General features: G+C 33.4%; 1 protein-coding gene across 1 annotated transcript in view; it reads right to left on the bottom strand.

Moving 5' to 3' along the window:
• Window positions 1–20,110, bottom strand: part of LOC114332567 (long-chain fatty acid transport protein 4) — a gene marked incomplete in the record, with an annotated part of 350,190 nt that overhangs the window by 62,216 nt on the left and 267,864 nt on the right. Inside the window, 1 exon segment of the mRNA XM_050654162.1 lies at window positions 16,545–16,648. Coding sequence (XP_050510119.1) covers window positions 16,545–16,648 — 104 coding nt within the window.

Raw genomic sequence — 20,110 nt, 5'->3', positions numbered from 1 at the left:
TTTTGTAAATATATAATATTTAATATTGTAAATCTGCTCCTCGCTAATAACCTTCGGGTTGATGCGAATTTCTCAATAAAAAAAAAAAAAAGTTTAATTAAAAAATAAATTAGCAATTCTGCTGACAGCATTTGAAAGTTTAAGTCAAATGATACCGGTTTTAATTATTTGCATTGCTAAAAATTAATTTTTTTATTATTAAACAAAGCTATTTTTTATAAGCCAAAAAATTGTTTATAAATTAAAAACATTGCTGGGGCCCCTTAAATAATCCGATTTTAATTATATAAAGTGTATTAGATAGGTAGAGCACCTCTTTATATGTAAAAAATTAGCCAACTTCTAAATGGTCTACGTTTTGTTCAGAAAGATTTTTAAAAAATTGAACTGTTTTAAAAACATTTCGATTGCAAATTTATTATGCAAAATTTATTAAATCGATTTTAATGAAATTTGGTACACGATTTAAGTATGTTACAAAAAATTTCCTAAGCGAATTACTACGGTTCTAACTGCCAACAAAGTGGTTAAAAAATATTGAATAACAACAGACTTATTTTGCCCCCTTATTTTGTATTTATTGCTATATTGCAGAAAAGGTAATACCTTTTAAGACATTTTTACCAGTCGTATATCATACAAAATTCAATTATCTTTATTTTATTTCTGTACGACTTTGTTCCAAAACGAATCGTTTTAAAGTTATAAGCAAAGAAACAGAAAAAAATCGATGTTTTTCGAAATTTTTAAATATTTTAATTTTTTTATTAACCTTTAACTACCCGCGCACCAAGTTATAACATAACTACACGCGTGGCGTACGATTTGTTTATTTTTTTTTTGAAAAATAGACTTAGTTGTTTGTTATAAACCTTATTTGGCATTAGTGAATACTTGGAGTTCCTTCTCAGTAACCCAATTGGGATTTATAACTGGAATCATGGAGTAACTGGATTCCATGGTAAATAAAATTAATAATAAAAAATTTTTTGAAATGTGATTTTTTACAGGGGAAAAAGTATTGTTTATAAAGAAAAATATATTTTGTGCCATAATGACTAAAAAATAATTGAAATATGTACTTATATTACGACTTATATTAATATAATCGTGGCGTATATTGTCCACCACCGGAAACAACAAATAAGAAACTGTAAATTACGATCTTCCCGGAACGCCGATTATAACGAACCTAAAACCAAATTGTAAAGCACATTCCAGTGATAGGTTAGAGAGATAAACAAGGTCAAAAATTAAATTTTTAAATATATTTGTAGTAGAATTCTTATATCTGGCGTACAAAATACACCAGCGCCTGTAGTTAAAGGTTAATGTTCCGGGCATATGTGAGAAGGAGCATAAGTCAATTATTATTATTGAAGGTGTCACCTAACTTTATCTGCAAAAATCCGAATGCCACCTCTCACATCCAAAAATAGACGTTTTTTCGCACATCCTTACTGGTCTATAAATAGAATTAAAAATGGACAAGCCGCAGGGCTAGACTACTTCTACGCAGAATTTTTCAAAATTATAGGCAAAGACACAGTAAACATTTTTACAGATTTTCAACAATATACACCAAAGTTGAGAAATACCTCAACAGTGCCTTAATCAACTGTCATCACAATCACAATACATATCCAATGTGGAAAAATGTGAAGACTATCGAATAATAAATCTTGTTAATTGCCACTTAGACCAGGGCATGTCAAAAGAATAATAGTTGAAAGACTGATAAATTTTGTCCACACTTGATGTGGAAGATAAATAAATGAAGGAAGTGAAAAAAAGTGTATTAAATTTATTTAATTGAAAAACTTGTTGGACCATTTTCCTGGTAACACTTCCATGGATTCTAAAAATTGCAAGCCAGATGGATGCTGAAGCGAAGAAGACAAGAGGGAATTCTAAAACTTGCAATTCACAACCCCGTCTGTTCAGCGTCGTAAATTGCAACGGAAAATGGACATCGTTACGCAATAGGAGTAATACTAATAGGAAATCAAAATAACGCTAAATACTAAATTTATACTAAATTTGTATAAAAAATAATATTTTAAAAATAAAGTTGGCTATAAAAATAAAGATCTAAGGATAAACAAACAAACACGATTCACTTCAAACTGCTTCAAATGCACTAACGCTTTGTATAAAAACAAAATTCTGACAATTTAACAAAATTCAATTCCTATCAATTTTCAATTGCTCGGACCGCAAGGTTTTAGATAAATATATATAATTTTGCAATAACTGAGCAATAAAAAAGATATTTAGCTTCCACTATTTTGGTATTTATACGTTTCTATACAAATACCGGATTCGCAAGTGCTTAAAAAATTTGAGGATTAAAACTTAATGGTCGCCCGTATCCCAGTCGAGCGTGTACAAAATTGCCAGTAAGCCGCGCTCGTGCCAGAGTCAATAAATGCGTACATTAAGGAGTTTTAGAACGTCAAATTTTTAGTTAAAATAGTTATTAAGGTACCAAGGGTGTTATAAGGATAATAACGCTTGAGGTCAATGGTGTATAGACAGAGGGCCTTCGGCCCGAGGTATATAGGGCGAGGCAGATAACTGCCTCGCCCTGATAATCATGAAAATTGGATTGAAGCGGTTTTGAAGGATAATCTATTAAATGAAAATATTTTCATCTCTTTTCAACTTCCGGTTATACTGGAAGTTGCTTATAACTTCGTTTTTTTAAATGGGACACCCTGTATATTTTTACATTTTTGGATTCTCCTCAATATCTTCTTTCTTAAAATATGAGGTTTTGTAATATTATACAGGGTATTTTAAAATATATTTACTTTTTTTATTAATTTCGTAGCAATATTCACACCCTGTAGAATTGTAATAGTTTGACATTAAAAACTCTGCTTACGTTCAAGTGATTTTTAATATAGTCTACTATTGGTAAAAATCATTAGTATAGCTAATTTTGAAATTTTAGTATACAGCATTGGTCGCAACTCGGAATGAATATATTTTGAGTTTTCTTAAATGGAACACCCTGTATTTTAGTATTGTAATGAAATGATATTTTATGGTACTTTTTTATTTTATAAGCTAATTGCTTTAGTTTGTGAGTTATTGGTGATTCAAGCTAAACATTAATTGCAACAAAAAATACGTAAAATTTTATTAGGTTGGACGTGAAAAAATTCAGTCACAAATAATTTTTCAGAAATAAATACATATTAATCCAGACTGATCCTTAAAATTACCAATAATGGTTTAGCAATCAAAATACCTACGTAGTTGATTGTTGATGCGATTAACAATTAAGCACAAATTAAAGCAGTTAGGTATAGGGAATGTTAAGAAATAAAAAAGTGTCATAAAATATCATTTCATTACAATACTAAAATACAGGGTGTTCCATTTAAGAAAACTCAGAAAATACTCATTCCGAGTTTCGACCAACCCTGTATACTGAAATTAAAAATTTAGATGTAATAATGATTCTTAACAATAGTAGACTATATTAAAAATCATTTGAACGTAAGTAGAGTTTTAGATGTCAAACTACTACAATTCTACAGGGTGTGAAAGTTGCTACGAAATTAATAAAATAACGTAATTATCTTTTAAAATACCCTGTATAACATTACAAAACCTCATATTTTAAGAAAGAAGACATCGAAGAGAATTCAAAAATCTAAAAATATACAGGTTGTCCCATTTAAAAAAACGAAGTTATAAGCAACTTCCGGTATAACCGGAAGTAGCAAATAGATGAAAATATTTTTATTAAATAGATGACTCTTCAAAACCCCTTAATTCAAATTTTCATTATTCTGTTGCCTTTAGTTCTCGAGATATTTCTAATAGGCCCATTATTTGCCTCACCCTGTATACGTCGACCGAAAGCGTTATTATTATAATACCCGTGGTGCCTTCAACGTTTAATGTCCGACTAAATTATTCTTTATATGCAAAAAATTTGAATGAATTTTGAATTAATTAGTTTTTAAATAAGTACATTTACCAGAAATAGTCGTAACGTAATTGTGGTAACCATTTACTTAGAGTTTTATTTGTCAACTTGAGAGTATTTAATTCGTTATTTAAATTTAATACGCCCTAGGGCGTTATTTGTCAATAACACGCCCTTGGGCGTTATATCGTACTTAATAGACTTCGAAATAATGTCATTATTTGTCAAAATAATGTCATTATTTGTCAAAATAATGTAATTATTTGTCAAATAATAAACCAGTCGGACATTAATGTCATTAATGTCCGACTGGTATATTATTTGACAAATAATGACATTATTTCTAAGTCAGTTAAGTATGATATTATAATGCCCTAGGGCATTAAATTTAAATAAGTAGTTAAATACTGTCAACTTGACAAATAACAACCTAAGTAAAACTATGGTTACCACAATTACGTTATGACTATTGCTAGTCAATGTACTTATTTGAAAACTAATAGTCTAAGACAGCGGTGCTCAAAGAGTCGATCGCGATTGACTGGTCGATCGCCAAAGTTTTTGAAGTCGATCGCGATTCACGGAAAAAATACAAATGAAAAAGATCTTCTTTTTCTTCTTCGCGCGACTAGGATTACTCCTGTTTGTCTGCCTCTTATTCTGTTTCAGTTGTTGTTGACTGTACATTGTCTTTCCACCTTTTCGGCGGCCTTCCAACGGGTCTTCTGCTATACGGCTTGTTGTTTTTACAGATGTTCGCTAATGTATCTGGTTCCATTCGGTTTACATGTTCGTTCCAGTTTTTCTTTCTTGTTTTTATCCACCTGTTAATATTTTGAATTTTGCATCGTTCTCGTTTACTTCTGCTGCCTTGTCTGTCTCTTAATGCTATAGGTCAAAAAGGCAAACAGGTATATGTTTTCAAAAAACTTTTGATAGTGTGTAAAAAATATTTTATTATCAGCTAAGTACTTTCAACACATAACGTGCCATCATCAGAGCTTCGTCCCCTTATAAAACCTTCATAGAATAGCAATTGCTAAACGACACAATAAAAAACATGGATACTGGGTTTTTATTGTGTCGTTTAGCAATTGCTCTTCTATGAAGGTCTTATAAGAGGACGAAGCTCTGATGATGGCACGTTATGTGTTGAAAGTACTTAGCTGATAATAAAATATTTTTTACACACTATCAAAAGTTTTTTGAAAACATACACCTGTTTGCCTTTTTGACCTATTTAGAAGTGTGTACAAGTCTTACAGTCTTTCCAATTCTTAATGCTATGCCCGCTATTGATCTTAATACTTTCATTTCGATATTGTTGATTTGTTGTTTCGTCTTTCTTGTATCGGTCCTTGTCTCCGCTGCATATGTTAGGATAGGTCTTACTGTTGTCTTGTTTCATCTATATGAAAAAGATGTGGACACTAATTTACTTTTGCATACATATGTGAGGTGGTTGAAATAATTAGTCCCGAAATAATTTCTTTTCTAGAAGAGAATTTACTTCAAAACGAAAAGCTCAGCGATTTGGATTTCGTATCAGATTTAGCAAATCATTTGAACCTCCTTAATTTGGAACTACAGGGTAAAAATAACAATTATCGATATGATGAGCGCAGTACATTCCTTTGTCAACAAATTGTTATTATTGATTAATCAAATGAACAGCTTTCTATCGTTGAAAAAAAAGGTTAACCGCCCATTTGAATTATATTTATTTTATTATGAGACGGAGATGCAAGTAGTTCATGGTGAGTTTGAAAGATGCTTGGCTGATTTTAAGAAACTGACAGATATTGTAACATTCATGTCTAATCCATTTTCTTGTGAAGACGTGGAAAAAATTGTCACTGAAATATTAATTACTTTCAATATGGAGATCAGTTCTGTCCAAAATGAGGCACTGAAAATAATTTCGGATACTTATATACACCTTAAGTCCAGAGCGGCTGATAAGAAATTTTGGTCTTTCATACCGTATAACAAATATCTCCTCTTTGAGGCAAATAGCTCTGAAGCTCATAGCATTCTTTGGATCAACGTACTTGTGTGAGTCTGCATTTTCCCAAATGAAGGTAGTGAAATCAAAATATCATAATCGGCTAACTGACGAACACATCTCATCATGCTTGCATCTTTTTTTTTTTTTTTTTGTGGAGGTGAGAATCTTCAAAAGACCGTCTGGGAAGGTGTCCCAGGTGTGTCGCATTCGATCCGTTACGCTTCACCGTGCCGAACCGCCTACCGACTAAACTCACCTCCTCTTCCTCCAGCCGACAGGTCTGGAACCGCTCTTGGCGAGCATGTCTGACCCGTCGACCTTACTCATAACTCCCCCCGGGCACCCTCTGCGTGCACTCCGTAGATTAGCGGCCACCCAGCCGCCTCGTCCCGCACACACCCCGCACAAAGACCGGTCGGTGAAGACGACCGTCCCGTGCAGCCCATGTGCGGGTGGGGCGACCGGGGTGCCCCCAATCAAACATGAACTAGCAAAAGGATACCAGTCGACAGTTACGAGCAACTCCAAACATTCGTGCTTTCATCAATTCGCACTCACACTCATACCCATTCATTCTACAGTTAAAAAGGAAGCAGTCAGTGAGTTTGGGTGTAAAAATCCTCCCCCACTACCTGATACAAAACAAAAAACAGACTAAAAGAACAAGACAAAACAGAAAGTAAACAAAACAATAAAAAGGCGGTCAGCATGAGTTAGATGTAAAAGGTCCTCCCCCTGCTGACTACCGCTTACAACACGCAACACATTTGAGTAATAAAATTGATTTAAAATGATAAATATTGTATAAATAAGATTGAAGAAGTAAATAAGGAGATAAAATAAGATAAAATAAATAAATAAGTAAAACTAGTTAAAATAAGACAGACAGCGCAGGTTGGATGTAAAGGATCCTCCCCCCACTGGCTGCCATCTGCGACACAAAAATAAAAACGTTAAAAATAAATAAATAGGCGGTCATCCCGCTTGCAGTCGCCTCTCTTTCTCCTCTTTGTGCTTCATTGTCTTCGTGACAAAAGCAATGATCAGGTCGAAGTCTCTCTTGCTATTGATAGCTTTATCAATTAGCTCGTGAGGCTCGCCTAGAGGGGATCCCAGTCCCAGCTGCAGCTCGGTACGTCCAGCCTGGTATGCAGGGCACACGAAGACGACATGCTGCGCGTCATCCACTACTCCACACTCAGGGCATAGATCGTCCACGGTTTTCCCTATACGATGAGTAAACTTCCTGAACGATCCATGTCCCGTCAAAAATTGTGTGAAATAGTAGCTCACGCGCCGATGCCGGCACTCGTACCACCTCACCACATCTGGAATCAGGGATCTCGTCCAGGCCGCCTTCTCGACTTCGGCTACCCATTCCCTCTGCCACATCTCTAGACTTCTTTTCCTTTCTTGTGGACCTGAACCTATTGCCCCGTTGCCCCTCTGGTACATTTGGACTCTTTCTCTGGCCAGGATGTGCACCGGTACAGACCCAGCCACCACCTGTAAGGCAATGGTTGATACGGTTCTGTACGCGCTGCACACCCTGATCAGAGGTTTCCTTTGTGTCCTAAGAAGCACGTCTTTATACTTTTTCATTCGAAGGACCTCGTGCCACACTGGGGCTCCGTATAAAACTATGGATAAGATGGATTTTGCCATCACTATTCTCTTCTGGGATCCAGGACCCCCTATATTTGGCATAAATTTATTTAGTATAGAGGTCATGCTTGCATCTGGCGCTCGGTAATTCTGTACCATCATATACAGCGTGCCCAATTAAGTCGGCATCATATGGGAAACTTTTTTATTCTTAGTTTTATGAAAAAAAGTTATTCTTTATAAAAAGTTGTGCATGGTCTAAAACTTAAAATGCAACATCACTGATCAATTTTTTTAAGCCGTATACGAGGTATGTAAAAAATATGAATTTTACTCAAGAGTAAAGTAGCTTTATTTTTCACAGTATTGAAAATTGTTATAATGAAAAGTTGTTTGGAATTAAGAAATATATTTTAATATGCAATTTCATCCTTCTAATTAAAAAAATTGAATTTTTTTTATGAAAAACCAACATTATTTTCAGTTATTTAAATTATGATAACTGTTTTATTATTAATTGTACCAAAAAAAATATATACTTTGTAAACAGTTATGCATGGTCAAAAGCCTTTAATACAACCATCTAATAGCAAATTTGATCAATTTTATACGAGATAGGTCAAATGAGATGAATTTCGATCAAGAATAAAGTACCTTTATAGTTCAGAATATTTCAATAAGGAGGATGTAATTACATATTGGACATTGATTTTTAGTTCTCTACAACTTTACATAATCACAATTTTCAATATTGTGAGAAATAACGGTATTTTATTTAAGAACTCTTAAGCGAATTCATATTTTTTATACACCTCGTATAAAATTGACAAAATTTGATATAACATGGTTGTAATTTAGGTTTTAGACCATGCAGAACATTTTATGCAGAATAACTGTTTTTCGTAAAATTAATAATAAAAGAGTTATCATAATTATTGAAATAACTGAAAATAATGTTGGTTATCCATAATTAAAAAACAAATTCAATTTTTTTTCAATTAGAAGGATGAAATTGCATATTAAAATATAGTTATTAATTCCAAACAACTTTTCATTATAACAATTTTTAATATTGCGAAAAATAAAGCTACTTTACTCTTGAGTAAAATTCATATTTTTTGACATACCTCGTACACGGCTTAAAAAAATTGATAACTGATGGTTGTATTTTAAGTTTTAGACCATGCACAACTTTTTATAAAGAATAACTTTTTTTCATAAAACTAAGAATAAAAAAGTTTCCCATATGATGCCGACTTAATTGGACACGCTGTATATGAAAATCTTGTGAATATTATGCAGTGCCATGCATCAACATCCAAATACAATTAGGATGAAAAACATGACTTTAATTACAACTCTCTGAAGTTACAACTTTTTATCAAATAGAAATGTGCAACAAAGTTTTTAATTTTCAAAACTGTTGTTTTTTACTAGCAGTCGATCGCTGGACGCTTGCAGTTTATGTGGTAGATCCCACACAGTATAAGTCTGAGCACAACTGGTCTAAGAGCTAGTGAACCCTCCGACTAACGGTCTTCCTGTAAGGCTAGAAATTTGTATAGTGATAATTCATAGCACACCAAGGCTAAAAACCATGACCTGGCAGGCATCAGCCGTGCACGTATATCTACCAGGTGAATCGAAAAGTGCATAGTTTAGGGGAAAAATAAACATTCTCCTGTAAAGTTTAAATTTAAGTATGTGTTAGAGTAAGTTATTTAGAAGAAATGTGTACAATGACAGGCGATTCTGAAGAGCATAAGATCGTGCCAGGCGAGGGGAAAGATTAGGGGTTTTTCCTAAAATTATTTTTTTTTGCATCGAACAAAGTTTTTTTAGGTTTTTTGAATCATTCCAAACAGAAAAGGTCTTTAGTGACTTTTTCCTTAGGTTAATAGTTTTTGTTATATAAGCGATTAAAAATTTTGAAAATTGCGAAATTGGCCATTTTTAACCCTAAATCGGACATTTAACTAAAAATTTCAATGTTACCAAGGTAGGTAGATATTCTTTAAACATTGATTGATGAAATCCCGAAGAGTTTTTTGCAATACAATATCGAAAACCCCTTTGTTTTTTAATTGCCAATCAAGCGGGCGCGACACTGTAGTATAAGTGAAGACGTTTGAGTTTGCATAAATTCATTATCTCGAGAATTGGCAAATTTGAAGAGAAATCCTCAGACAGGTCGATTTTTATTCTTAAATTAGGACTTTTGGCATATATATAATACTAGTGACGTCATCCATCTGGGCGTGATGACGTAATCGATGATTTTTTTAAATGAGAGTAGGGGTTGTGTGATCGCTCATTTGAAAGGTTATTTAATTCTCTATTCCAGAGGTTCCCAACCGGGGGTACGCGTACCACTGGTGGTACACGGGAAGGTTTCAGGTGGTACGCGTCGCGTGGGTTAAACAAGGGATTACGCTGCTACTCGTATTTGGACGATTTGATTTTCATGAAAAAGTTATAGAATATTTTTTATTCTGCAAACCACTTGAATCAAACACAACAGCGTGACTCATTTTTAATACAATAAATGAGTTTGTGATCAAAATGGGGGTTCCTTGTCAAAAGTATATTGGTTTATGTACAGATGGAGCAAAAGCTGTCAGTAAAATTGACAGGGCTAGCAGCAAAAATACAGAAAGTTGCTTCTAAATGCCGAAGTTCACATTGTGTTAACACCGAGAAAGATTAGTTGCTAAAGGTATGCCGGAAAATATGATCTCCGTTTCATCACATGCTATGAAAGTTATTAACTTTTGAAAGGTTAGGACTCTTAATTCAAGATTATTTTCCTCGATGTGTGAAGATATGGGTAGCAAGTTCAAAACTCTTCTATTGCATATAGAAGTGAGATGGTTATCTCGAGGGAAAATTTTCATCTCTCTCTTCGAACTGACGTCAGAAGTTTTAATGCTTTTAACTGAAAAAAATAATGACATGAAAACTTGTTTTGTGATGAAGAATGATTGTCAATATTGACGTAGCTAGCTGACAATTTTGACAGACTCAACACGTTGAACATATGTCTTCAGGGAGCAAACACATCACTCTTTACAGCCAATGAGAAAATAAACTCTTTCCAGGAAGAAGTTGTTTCTTTTATGTTCTCAAATACAGTGAAATAATGTCTCTGCATTTCCTCATTTTTTAAAGAAAGCGAAATATCTCCAATACCAGATGTGGTTGCTGATATAATTCTTCACTTGGAATCTCGTCAAGAAAGTTGAAATAAATGTTTCTCTGAAGATTATTCCAAATTTTACTGGATCAGAAATCATTTTGTAGGAACCTCACCAAATGAGTTGGAATTACAGGAAATATTTTTCGATCTAAGAGAAGACAATTCTATGAACGACAGCTTTAAAGAGAAATCCTTAATTGACTTCTTGATCGGGTGTAAATCCGAGTATCCAATGCTCTTCTGGCACGCTACGCTGTTTTTGATGCCATTTGTCACTAGTTACTTGTGTGAGACTGGTTTTTCTGAACCAGTGTTACTTAGTGTAAATATGTTACTGAAAAATTTAGGAAGGGGGGGGGGCGCTTTCATGAATCCTGGTGTTTGGTGGTACGCCAAAATCTTCAAAACATTTCAGGTGGTACGCAGTTGCTAAAAGGTTGGGAACCCCTGCTCTATTCAGTAATATAAATATTAAGGCTATGGGTACATAATTCGCAAATATTTTACGCAATTAATTACGTATCCCTACTTTTTCTGTCTTTACACGGCAAATTACGTGTAGTAAAATTCACACTGGTGTGGATATGTAAACATTACTAGAATGTCATTCTACTTGAAAATGTCATAATTAATTTAAAGAGATGGCTTTTGAATGTTCTTGGATAACTGTTATTTTTATAATTGCAAATTATTAATTCAGTTAATAAATGTGATAATTTTTTCACTAACTATGTTTTCAGTGATTGTAATAATTTATTTGTACAACAAAAACTAATAATCAATCGAGAAAAGAGGAAAAGTGTTAAAGTGATTTTTTAATAATATGTTGTTATTTTGGAACGCTTACAATTTTGAACATCTCTAACAACAAAATACTTGGATCACAGGATATATCTGATGTATTCTCTGCTTGGATCTTTCACAAATAATACACAATAAATAACTTTTTATTAAGTTCACGTCTTAAATCAATTATTTATCAAATACACTATATATCAATAATATTTAATCAATTTCTCAAAATATTCCCGATGCAATGTCAAATATTTAAAATTGTCACTGATTGTCAGTGTCTGACTGACAATATATGCTGACAATATTATATTCGGTTGAGTGCGTTGTAAGACAAAGACAGATTTGGAAAATATTACCACGGCATTGTGTTCATTTTTTTCAAATCCTGAAAAAACCAATAAATATTTTTGAAAAATTTAAACGCAGAATGAAAGACTAAATTATTACCGAGGGCCGAAAGTCCCTTAGAATAAATAAAAAGTTTATTTTGAATGAGATATTTGAATTTAAAAATCACACTAAATTTTCTCTTAGTTTTTTCACCCCTGTAACTTATTAAAATAAACATTGTAGAAGTTCTCAGGGACTTTCGGCCCTCGCTAATAACGTAATCTTTCATTCTGCGTTTAAATTTTTCCAAAATACTTATTAGTTTTCTCAGGATTTGAAAAAAATGAATCCCCATTTGAATAGCATTGCAGCCGAAAATACGTTCCGATCCTCTTAACATAATTATTTGTACAGGGTGTACAAAAAATTTTTTTCTTCTTTTTGTCTAAATTAATTTAATAAAAAAATGTTTTTGTACACCCTGTATAAATAAATTTGTTAATGTTTATACTTCTGAATAGAGAATTAAATAACCTTTCAAATGAGCTATCACACAACCCCTACTCTCGTTTAAAAAAAATCATCAATTACGTCATCACGCCCAGATGGATGACGTCACTAGTATTATATATATGCCAAAAAGTCCTAATTTAAGAATAAAAATCGACCTTTCTGAGGATTTATTTTCAAATTTGCCCATTCTCGATATAATGAATTTATGCAAACTCAAACGTCCTCACTTATACTACAGTGTCGCGCCCGCTTAATTAGCAATTAAAAAACAAAGGGGTTTTCGATATTGTATTGCAAAAAACTCTTCAGGATTTCATCAATCAATGTTTAAAGAATATCTACCTACCTTGGTAACCTTGAAATTTTTAGTTAAATGTCCGATTTAGGTTAAAAATGGCTGATTTCGCAATGTTCAAAATTTTAATCGCTTATACAGTACGTAAATCGTTCTGCTGGACATAGGGAATATACATTGAGATCATTGTGGCAACTGCGGTAACCTGTGTTAGTTGAAACTTCTGTTCGAGTACGAGTTTCTGGTGCAATAGAACTGTTAGAACGAATAGAATGAGTGATTATCAATGCAAGGCAGTCCATAAATAAATCAAAAACAAAGATTATGACTGATGAATTAATAATTTTACTTTAATTTTTAAAATATCTTTTATTTAAAAATTAATTTCCAAATTAAACAGACACTGTAGTTCTACTACAATGTCATGTTTTGACGTTTATTTGTATCACCCGAAATTAATTGTCAATTTTGAGGTTAATGCCCCTTAATGCTAACAACTGTATTGTCATTGAGAGAGCGAAGTTGCCACAATTATCTTAATATAATACAATGTATGTATTTATGTGCCTAAATATATACAATGTATGTTCCCTATGTCCAGCTGAACGATTTACGCACTGTATAACAAAAACTATCAACCTAAGAAAAAAGTCACTAAAGACCTTTTCTGTTTGGAATGATTCAAAAAACTTAAAAAAACTTTGTTCGATGCAAAAAAAAATAATTTTAGGAAAAACCCCTAATCTTTCCCTTCGCCTGGCAAGGTCTTATGCTCTTCAGAATCGCCTGTCATTGTACACATTTCTTCTAAATGAGTTACTCAAACACATACTTAAATTTAAACTTTACAGGAGAATGTTTATTTTTCCCCTAAACTATGCACTTTTCGATTCACCTGGTAGATACACGTGCACGGCTGATGCCTGCCAGGTCATAGTTTTTAGCCTTGGTGTGCTATGAGTTATCACTATACAAATTTCTAGCCTTACAGGAAGACCGTTAGTCTGAGGGTTCACTAGCTCTTAGACTATAATTAATTCAAAATTCATTCAAATATATTGCATATAAAGAATAATTTAGTCGGACATTAAACGTTGAAGGTACCACGGGTATTATAGATAATAACGCTTTCGGTCAACGTATATCCCTCGGGCCAAAGGCCCTCGGTATATACACCATTGATCTCAAGCGTTATTATCCCTAGTATCCTAACTTATTACAATCAATTGTGGCTTAATCAAATATAAACACAATATTGAACTTGAACATGCCACAAGAAAACACTTCTAGAACCATAGTATTTTAATATTATTCCTTATGTTTACTAATAAAAAATTTGTCGATACCATTGTGAAGTGAACTTTGAATACAATAGCAATTTGCACTATATGAAATAATGACATTCCATTTCGCACAAGAATAATCTACATTAGAATGAAGTTTAATATCAAACGAAGCAGGAATCTGCAGTAGTAGTGGAAATATAAATATTTATATTTTACTAGGAGAATACAGTTGCAATTTTAAAAACATGGAAAAAATCTTTAGCGACCTATTTGTGGTATCGAACATTTTGGTATATGGGGTACAGCCAATATCATAATCAAGAAATACAAGATTAACAGATCAGTCTTAAAGCATTACAGAGGAATAACCTTGCTAAGCACTTGCCACTTTGTAAGACAATACTCTGGGTATTGTGAGTTAGAAGAGTAAGAACTGACTAATTAAAGAAGAACTGGGAGAAAAGTTATTGAAGATACTAATAAAGAATGGCTTAGCTCAAAGAACAAATTTGAATGGCCAAAGAGACACAAGATCTCAAGTGAAGATTCGGGCTAGCTTTTCTACACTAAGCGCCGGACTCTACTTGCGATTTTCTATGGTTTGTTCTTTAACCAAGAGGAGTGATTCAAATTTACCGCGCTGTATTGCTTGTTTGTAATTGGACCAACCGCAGGCAAGTTTACTCCACTGTTATAAAATTTTGACACTAATGACATTTATCAAATTTTGACACTAGTGACATTTCATAGGTTATATCGGCGATTTTTGTGTTTTCTGTGTTATTCCTTTAATTTTTAGATGGTTAGTCTGGTTTTATATAAAATCCAGTTGTTTTTGGAATTCTTTATTCCTTTGGACCGGCTAGATCAACCAAAAAATAAGATGTATTTGGTTATTATTCTAGTGACTTTCTTGGGTGTGAATCTGTCTTTTTAGTTTACTCCTCCTGGTTAAAAAATAAACTATAGTCGCGCTATTGTTTTGTCGCCAAAATTGAATACAATGTTTCAAATACAAGTCAATCAACGATTATTTAGTTGCAAATGGATTGACTTGTATTTGAAACACTGTGTTCAATCTTCGCGACAAAATAATCGCGCGGCTACAAATCGCAAGTGGAGTCCGGCGCTTAGGATTGGCTTTAAGATAGGAGGAAAGAGATGGTTGATATAAAACTATAGGAACACGAGAGAATATGGTGTTGTTAAATATATTAAGGAGTAGAATAATCCCTTATACAACATTTACATATAGCCAGGCGGCTAGTCTGGCAGTAAAGAACCCAATCACGAAATCAAAACTGATGAGGAACTGTAAAGATCTCTTCAAACTTCAACACCGTGACAAAAAACAATAAAGTGCCTTTAATATGGATTCCAGGTCATGAAAGGGTGTACGGGTGTAAACGAGCAGATGCGTTGGCAAAACAAGGTCCAAAAGAAGCCTTTGAAAGCTTAGACTCTTTCTGTGACACTACTAAAGATGCTACGAAAAACGAGACTGAAAGACCGAGGTTAGAAATGGCTGCTAAGGAATCATCAAAAGAAATGTATAACCACTCAAGGGCAAATCCAGACTAAAAAAGTAATCAAGAATATTGATAAAAAGCTAGAACAATTAGATGAATCACCTCAATAAACGAGAGATCAAAACGGTCACTGAAATAGTGATTGGACATTGCCGTTTAAGAAACCCATATAAACTAGTTACCTAAGGTGAATGAACCATGATGCAGAAAGTGCGAAATTGAAGAAGAGACTGCCATACATATACTATGTCACTGCAATGTGCTAATTGGCGTGAGGCAGGATGCACTGGTCAACTGAGGTTTGAACCAGAAGAGATCCTAAAACTACCAAAAAGGAAACTGTTGGCCTCACTTGAGGCCAAAAAACTCATTAGAGTTTAAGAAAAAAACAGGGCATGGTACAAAGGCCATTACGACCAAGTGCTAGAGACTAACGAGTCTCGCCTGATTTAAGAAGAAAAATCCCTTATACAGAAGACAACTTCGTGAACTACCAGTGTTGCTTTCGACCGAAAAGATCAACAGCAGATCAGCTCTATGTTATTTTCTAAATAGAATCTAACGAAACTGAAATCAAAATTTTATAAAACTACCATCAACTATGTTGTGTGAGACATGTTGACCAGTTAAAAAGCAAGCGTAACAGCAATGTATGTGGCGGAATTGAGAAAGATTATATAGACGTGTGGAGTGAGAAAAAAGGATTAAATTAATAATAAATATATGGGGAAATTTAAATGGATGGCACCGATTGATGCTAATATGGGAAGAAAGTATGGGTTAAGATGTTTAAGATGTCTAAGATCGTAATAATAATCACTTAATATGAAGAATTACTGACTTGTAAGTTATGGAAGGTTTAGCTTAAGACCGTGAACGTTAGGGTAAGGGTACCTAATAGGGCACCGAGAAAAGGAGAAGAATTTAGCAGTGTAATTCGTCTTAGTTCGAGCATTCGATTCCCCCATACCCTCCTCCACAAGAATAAACACAAAAAAATTATACACAAATTTTTTAAACAAAAAAGTGTAAATGATCACTTACAGTACTTCCCGCCTCCATGTCTTATATATAATATAAAACAACCGGTATCTTCTTCCTCTGGCAAATATCCATATTAACGCTAACACAAACGACGCTACTGCAATCTGCAAGAAAACACAATCGAACTAAGAAACACAGTTTTTTGTAAGGCTAAATTATAATACCTCTTGTAAATCTTTCATGGTCACGCACTAAATCAAGCATGTCAACAACAGTACAGTGTATCAAGAATACCTAATTTACAAATATTTTTTTATATCTAATGTCTAGCGGAGTAAATAAGATAAGAAATTTTACATGATAATGTTGAGTTAATAAGAGACAAGACAAATAATTTTGAAGTGATAACTCCAAATTATTATTACCGTATGTTCTTTCTTTACGAGCGTAGAACCTTAAATAGTTTAAATAATTTGTTGCACACTGTACAACTACTGTATTGTAAACAATATGTAATGGCACAAAAAAGTGGCGCAAATATAATATAAGGCCAACTATTAATTTGTTTTCATTTCTTCATTTCTTATCATAGTCTAGTCGCAACATAGGAGGTCCCGTGGGCACTTTTAGGTCGCCGCGATTTGATGGTGGTATTATAGGTGTTTTGGTTCGCTGAATCCAATGGAAGTGGTCTGGAAGCCCAAATGTGGTGCGTTTAATTGTTATTAACAAATTATGGCAAAATTAGGTGTTTTTCAGGAATTATTAGAAGCCCTGTAAGTAAATTGATAGTGCTAAGGTCTTCTCTGGTGTATTTTTGGTCGCTGAATCGAATGCCACTATGTAGACGCGATTACTCACAATGTGTTCTTATTTTGTTAGTAACAAAATAATTGTTTATTCGCCGAAAAACTCGAAATGCGTTATCTACAGCAAGTTTGTAGTCTTTTTCGTAGTATTTTTATACGCAAAATCGATTGTCACTAGTCGTGATAGCTTAAACCACGTTCCGACTTTGTTATTAATAAATAATTCCAAAAATAATGGTTTATAGTACGTTTACTCACGGTTTTTGCTAGAAATTTAACAAACAACCTGGAATTACATGAAATTTGGCAGGCAAGTAGCTAACATGTCAAACAAAACAAGTGATATTATGCCGATGTGTGCTTTTACTCTGGGCGCGAGTTTCGCCCCGTTTCGGAGGTGAAAAAAGAAACCTTTAAAATAAGTCCGGAATTAGATAAACTGATTAATTCTAAGCAACTTTTGTTCTATACAGTTTTTCACCAAGTCAATACTTTTCGAGTTATTTGCGAGTGAATATGTTCATTTTTCAACAAAAAAACAAAAATACCTCGAAAAGTATTGACTTAATGAAAAAACTGTATAGAACAAAAGTAGCTTAGACTTAATAAGTTCATCCACTTCCGGACATATTTTAAAGTTTTCTTTTTTCACCTCCGAAAGGGGGCGAATCTCACCCCCAGGGTAAAAGCAGACATCGGCACAATATCACTTGTTTTTTTTGACATATTAGCTACGTGTATGCCAAATTTCATGTCAATCCAAGTTAGCCCAGTCGGGATAGCATTTGACCTTGCATTAGGAGCTGCCCCACATTATATTTTTCTAATCTTTAGGGAGGGTCAATATTAGTATAAATTTAAAATCTCGACTGAATTCCACCGTTGCGTTAGCCGCCATCTTGATTTTAAACGAGAACCGTTTTTGCTCAATATCTCCGCCATTTTCAATGTTTTGACAAAAAGTGTAAAAACTGAAATTGTTAAAAATGCGAGTTTCTATAATTAGTCCTGTCGCCAGGGGGGGTACAACGGCCTCGTTAATTCAGATGGACTTACCCAAGTTTTTTTTATGTATTTTGACCCGTAGAACACGAATTTTTTGGGTAACAGTTGATCCGGATGTCGATAAGATTGTTATAGACCAAGAACTTGAGGAATCAAATAACAGCGATTTTTGGCAAAACAAAACAATATTTTGTATTTTTTTGGTCATTTTAAGCAAAAAATATTTCTACAAGTTTTTTAGTAGGATGCACAGTTTTCGAGATAAACGCGGTTGAACTTTCAAAAAATCGAAAAACTGCAATTTTTAAACCCGAATAACTTTTGATTAAAAAATAAAATAGCAATTCTGCTTAGCGCCTTTGAAAGTTCAAGTCAAATTATGTCGGTTTTGATTATTTGCATTGCTAAAAATTTATTGTGTTATTGTTAAACAAAGCTACAAACAACTAGTGCGTGAGTGATGTTTCTATGATTTCTCATTTAAAATCGAACGAGTAGGTAGAATAGGTACTAGTGCAATCAAGACTATTTCTACGTTACATGCGGTAAAACGCATGTAAAAGCACGGGAAACCCTACGTGTTTATAGCTTTGTTAAACAATAAAAAAATAAATTTTTACCAATGCAAATAATCAAAACCGATATAATTTGACTTAAACTTTCAAATGCGGTAAGCAGACTTGCTATTTTATTTTTTAATCAAAAGTTATTCGGGTTCAGAAATTGCAATTTTTCGATTTTTTTAAAGTTCAACCGCGTTTATCTCGAAAACTGTGCATCCTACGAAAAAACTTGTAGAAATATTTTTTACTTAAAATGGCCCAAAAAATACAAAATATTGTTTTGTTTTGCCAAAAATCGCTGTTATTTGATTCCTCAAGTTCTTGGTCTATAACAATCTTATCGACATCCGGATCAACTGTTACCCAAAAAATTCGTGTTCTACGGGTCAAAATACATAAAAAAAACTTGAGTAAGTCCATCTGAATTAACGAGGCCGTTGTACCCCCCCTGGCGACAGGACTAAATTTCATTTATTATAATTTTTTTCGTGCGGTCGATATTTTCCGAGTTATGAGGGGAAAATAGTGACAGTTGTAGCATAATTATTGAATTATTGAATTATCTCGTTTATTATTAGTTTTACAACAAATATTTACCTATACAAAAATGAAGAGAATTAAATTTTGTACAATTTTGATGCCGTTCATTTTTTTGATAAAATCAATATTTAAGGTAGTACGTATGTGGTAAAGGTGCGAGCGTAAGACCTGATTGATTTTGTAGCAATTGTGCCATTTTCAACTTTTCGACAAAAAGTGTAAGAACTGAAATTGTTGCAATTACGATTTACTATACAATTTTTCGAGAGAACTAGTGGCGGGTCTACAAGGGGGGGAAATGGGAAAATTCTCCCCAACAGGGTCCAAAATTAAAAAAAAATTGTTGGAACATCACGATATATTAGCTGACATAAAACTTAAAATATCGACAGACAAATTCAACCAATAAAACCCGCTAGTTAATAAAACTAAGTGAATTTAATGTATATAATGTCTTTTGTATACTTAGTTTGGTTGATGCTTCATTGGAAGTTTCAAAAATTGTATAAAATATAATTCTCTTTATTTTTGTTTATGCACAATTATGTCGTAAAGTTAATAATAAATGAGACAATTAAATAATTATGCTTCCCCTCCGCTTCCACTATTTTCCCCCTTAACTCGGAGAATATTGATCGTATAAAAAAATTGTGCCAAAGAAATTGTAGGAAATTGCATGTCCAACAATTTTCTTTCCAACCATTTATGT

This window comes from Diabrotica virgifera, chromosome 6 (assembly GCF_917563875.1).
Source record: "Diabrotica virgifera virgifera chromosome 6, PGI_DIABVI_V3a".
Lineage (NCBI taxonomy): Eukaryota > Metazoa > Arthropoda > Insecta > Coleoptera > Chrysomelidae > Diabrotica > Diabrotica virgifera.
The sequence above is the reverse complement of the archived record's forward strand: the minus strand, read 5'-3'. Positions and strand labels throughout refer to the sequence as shown.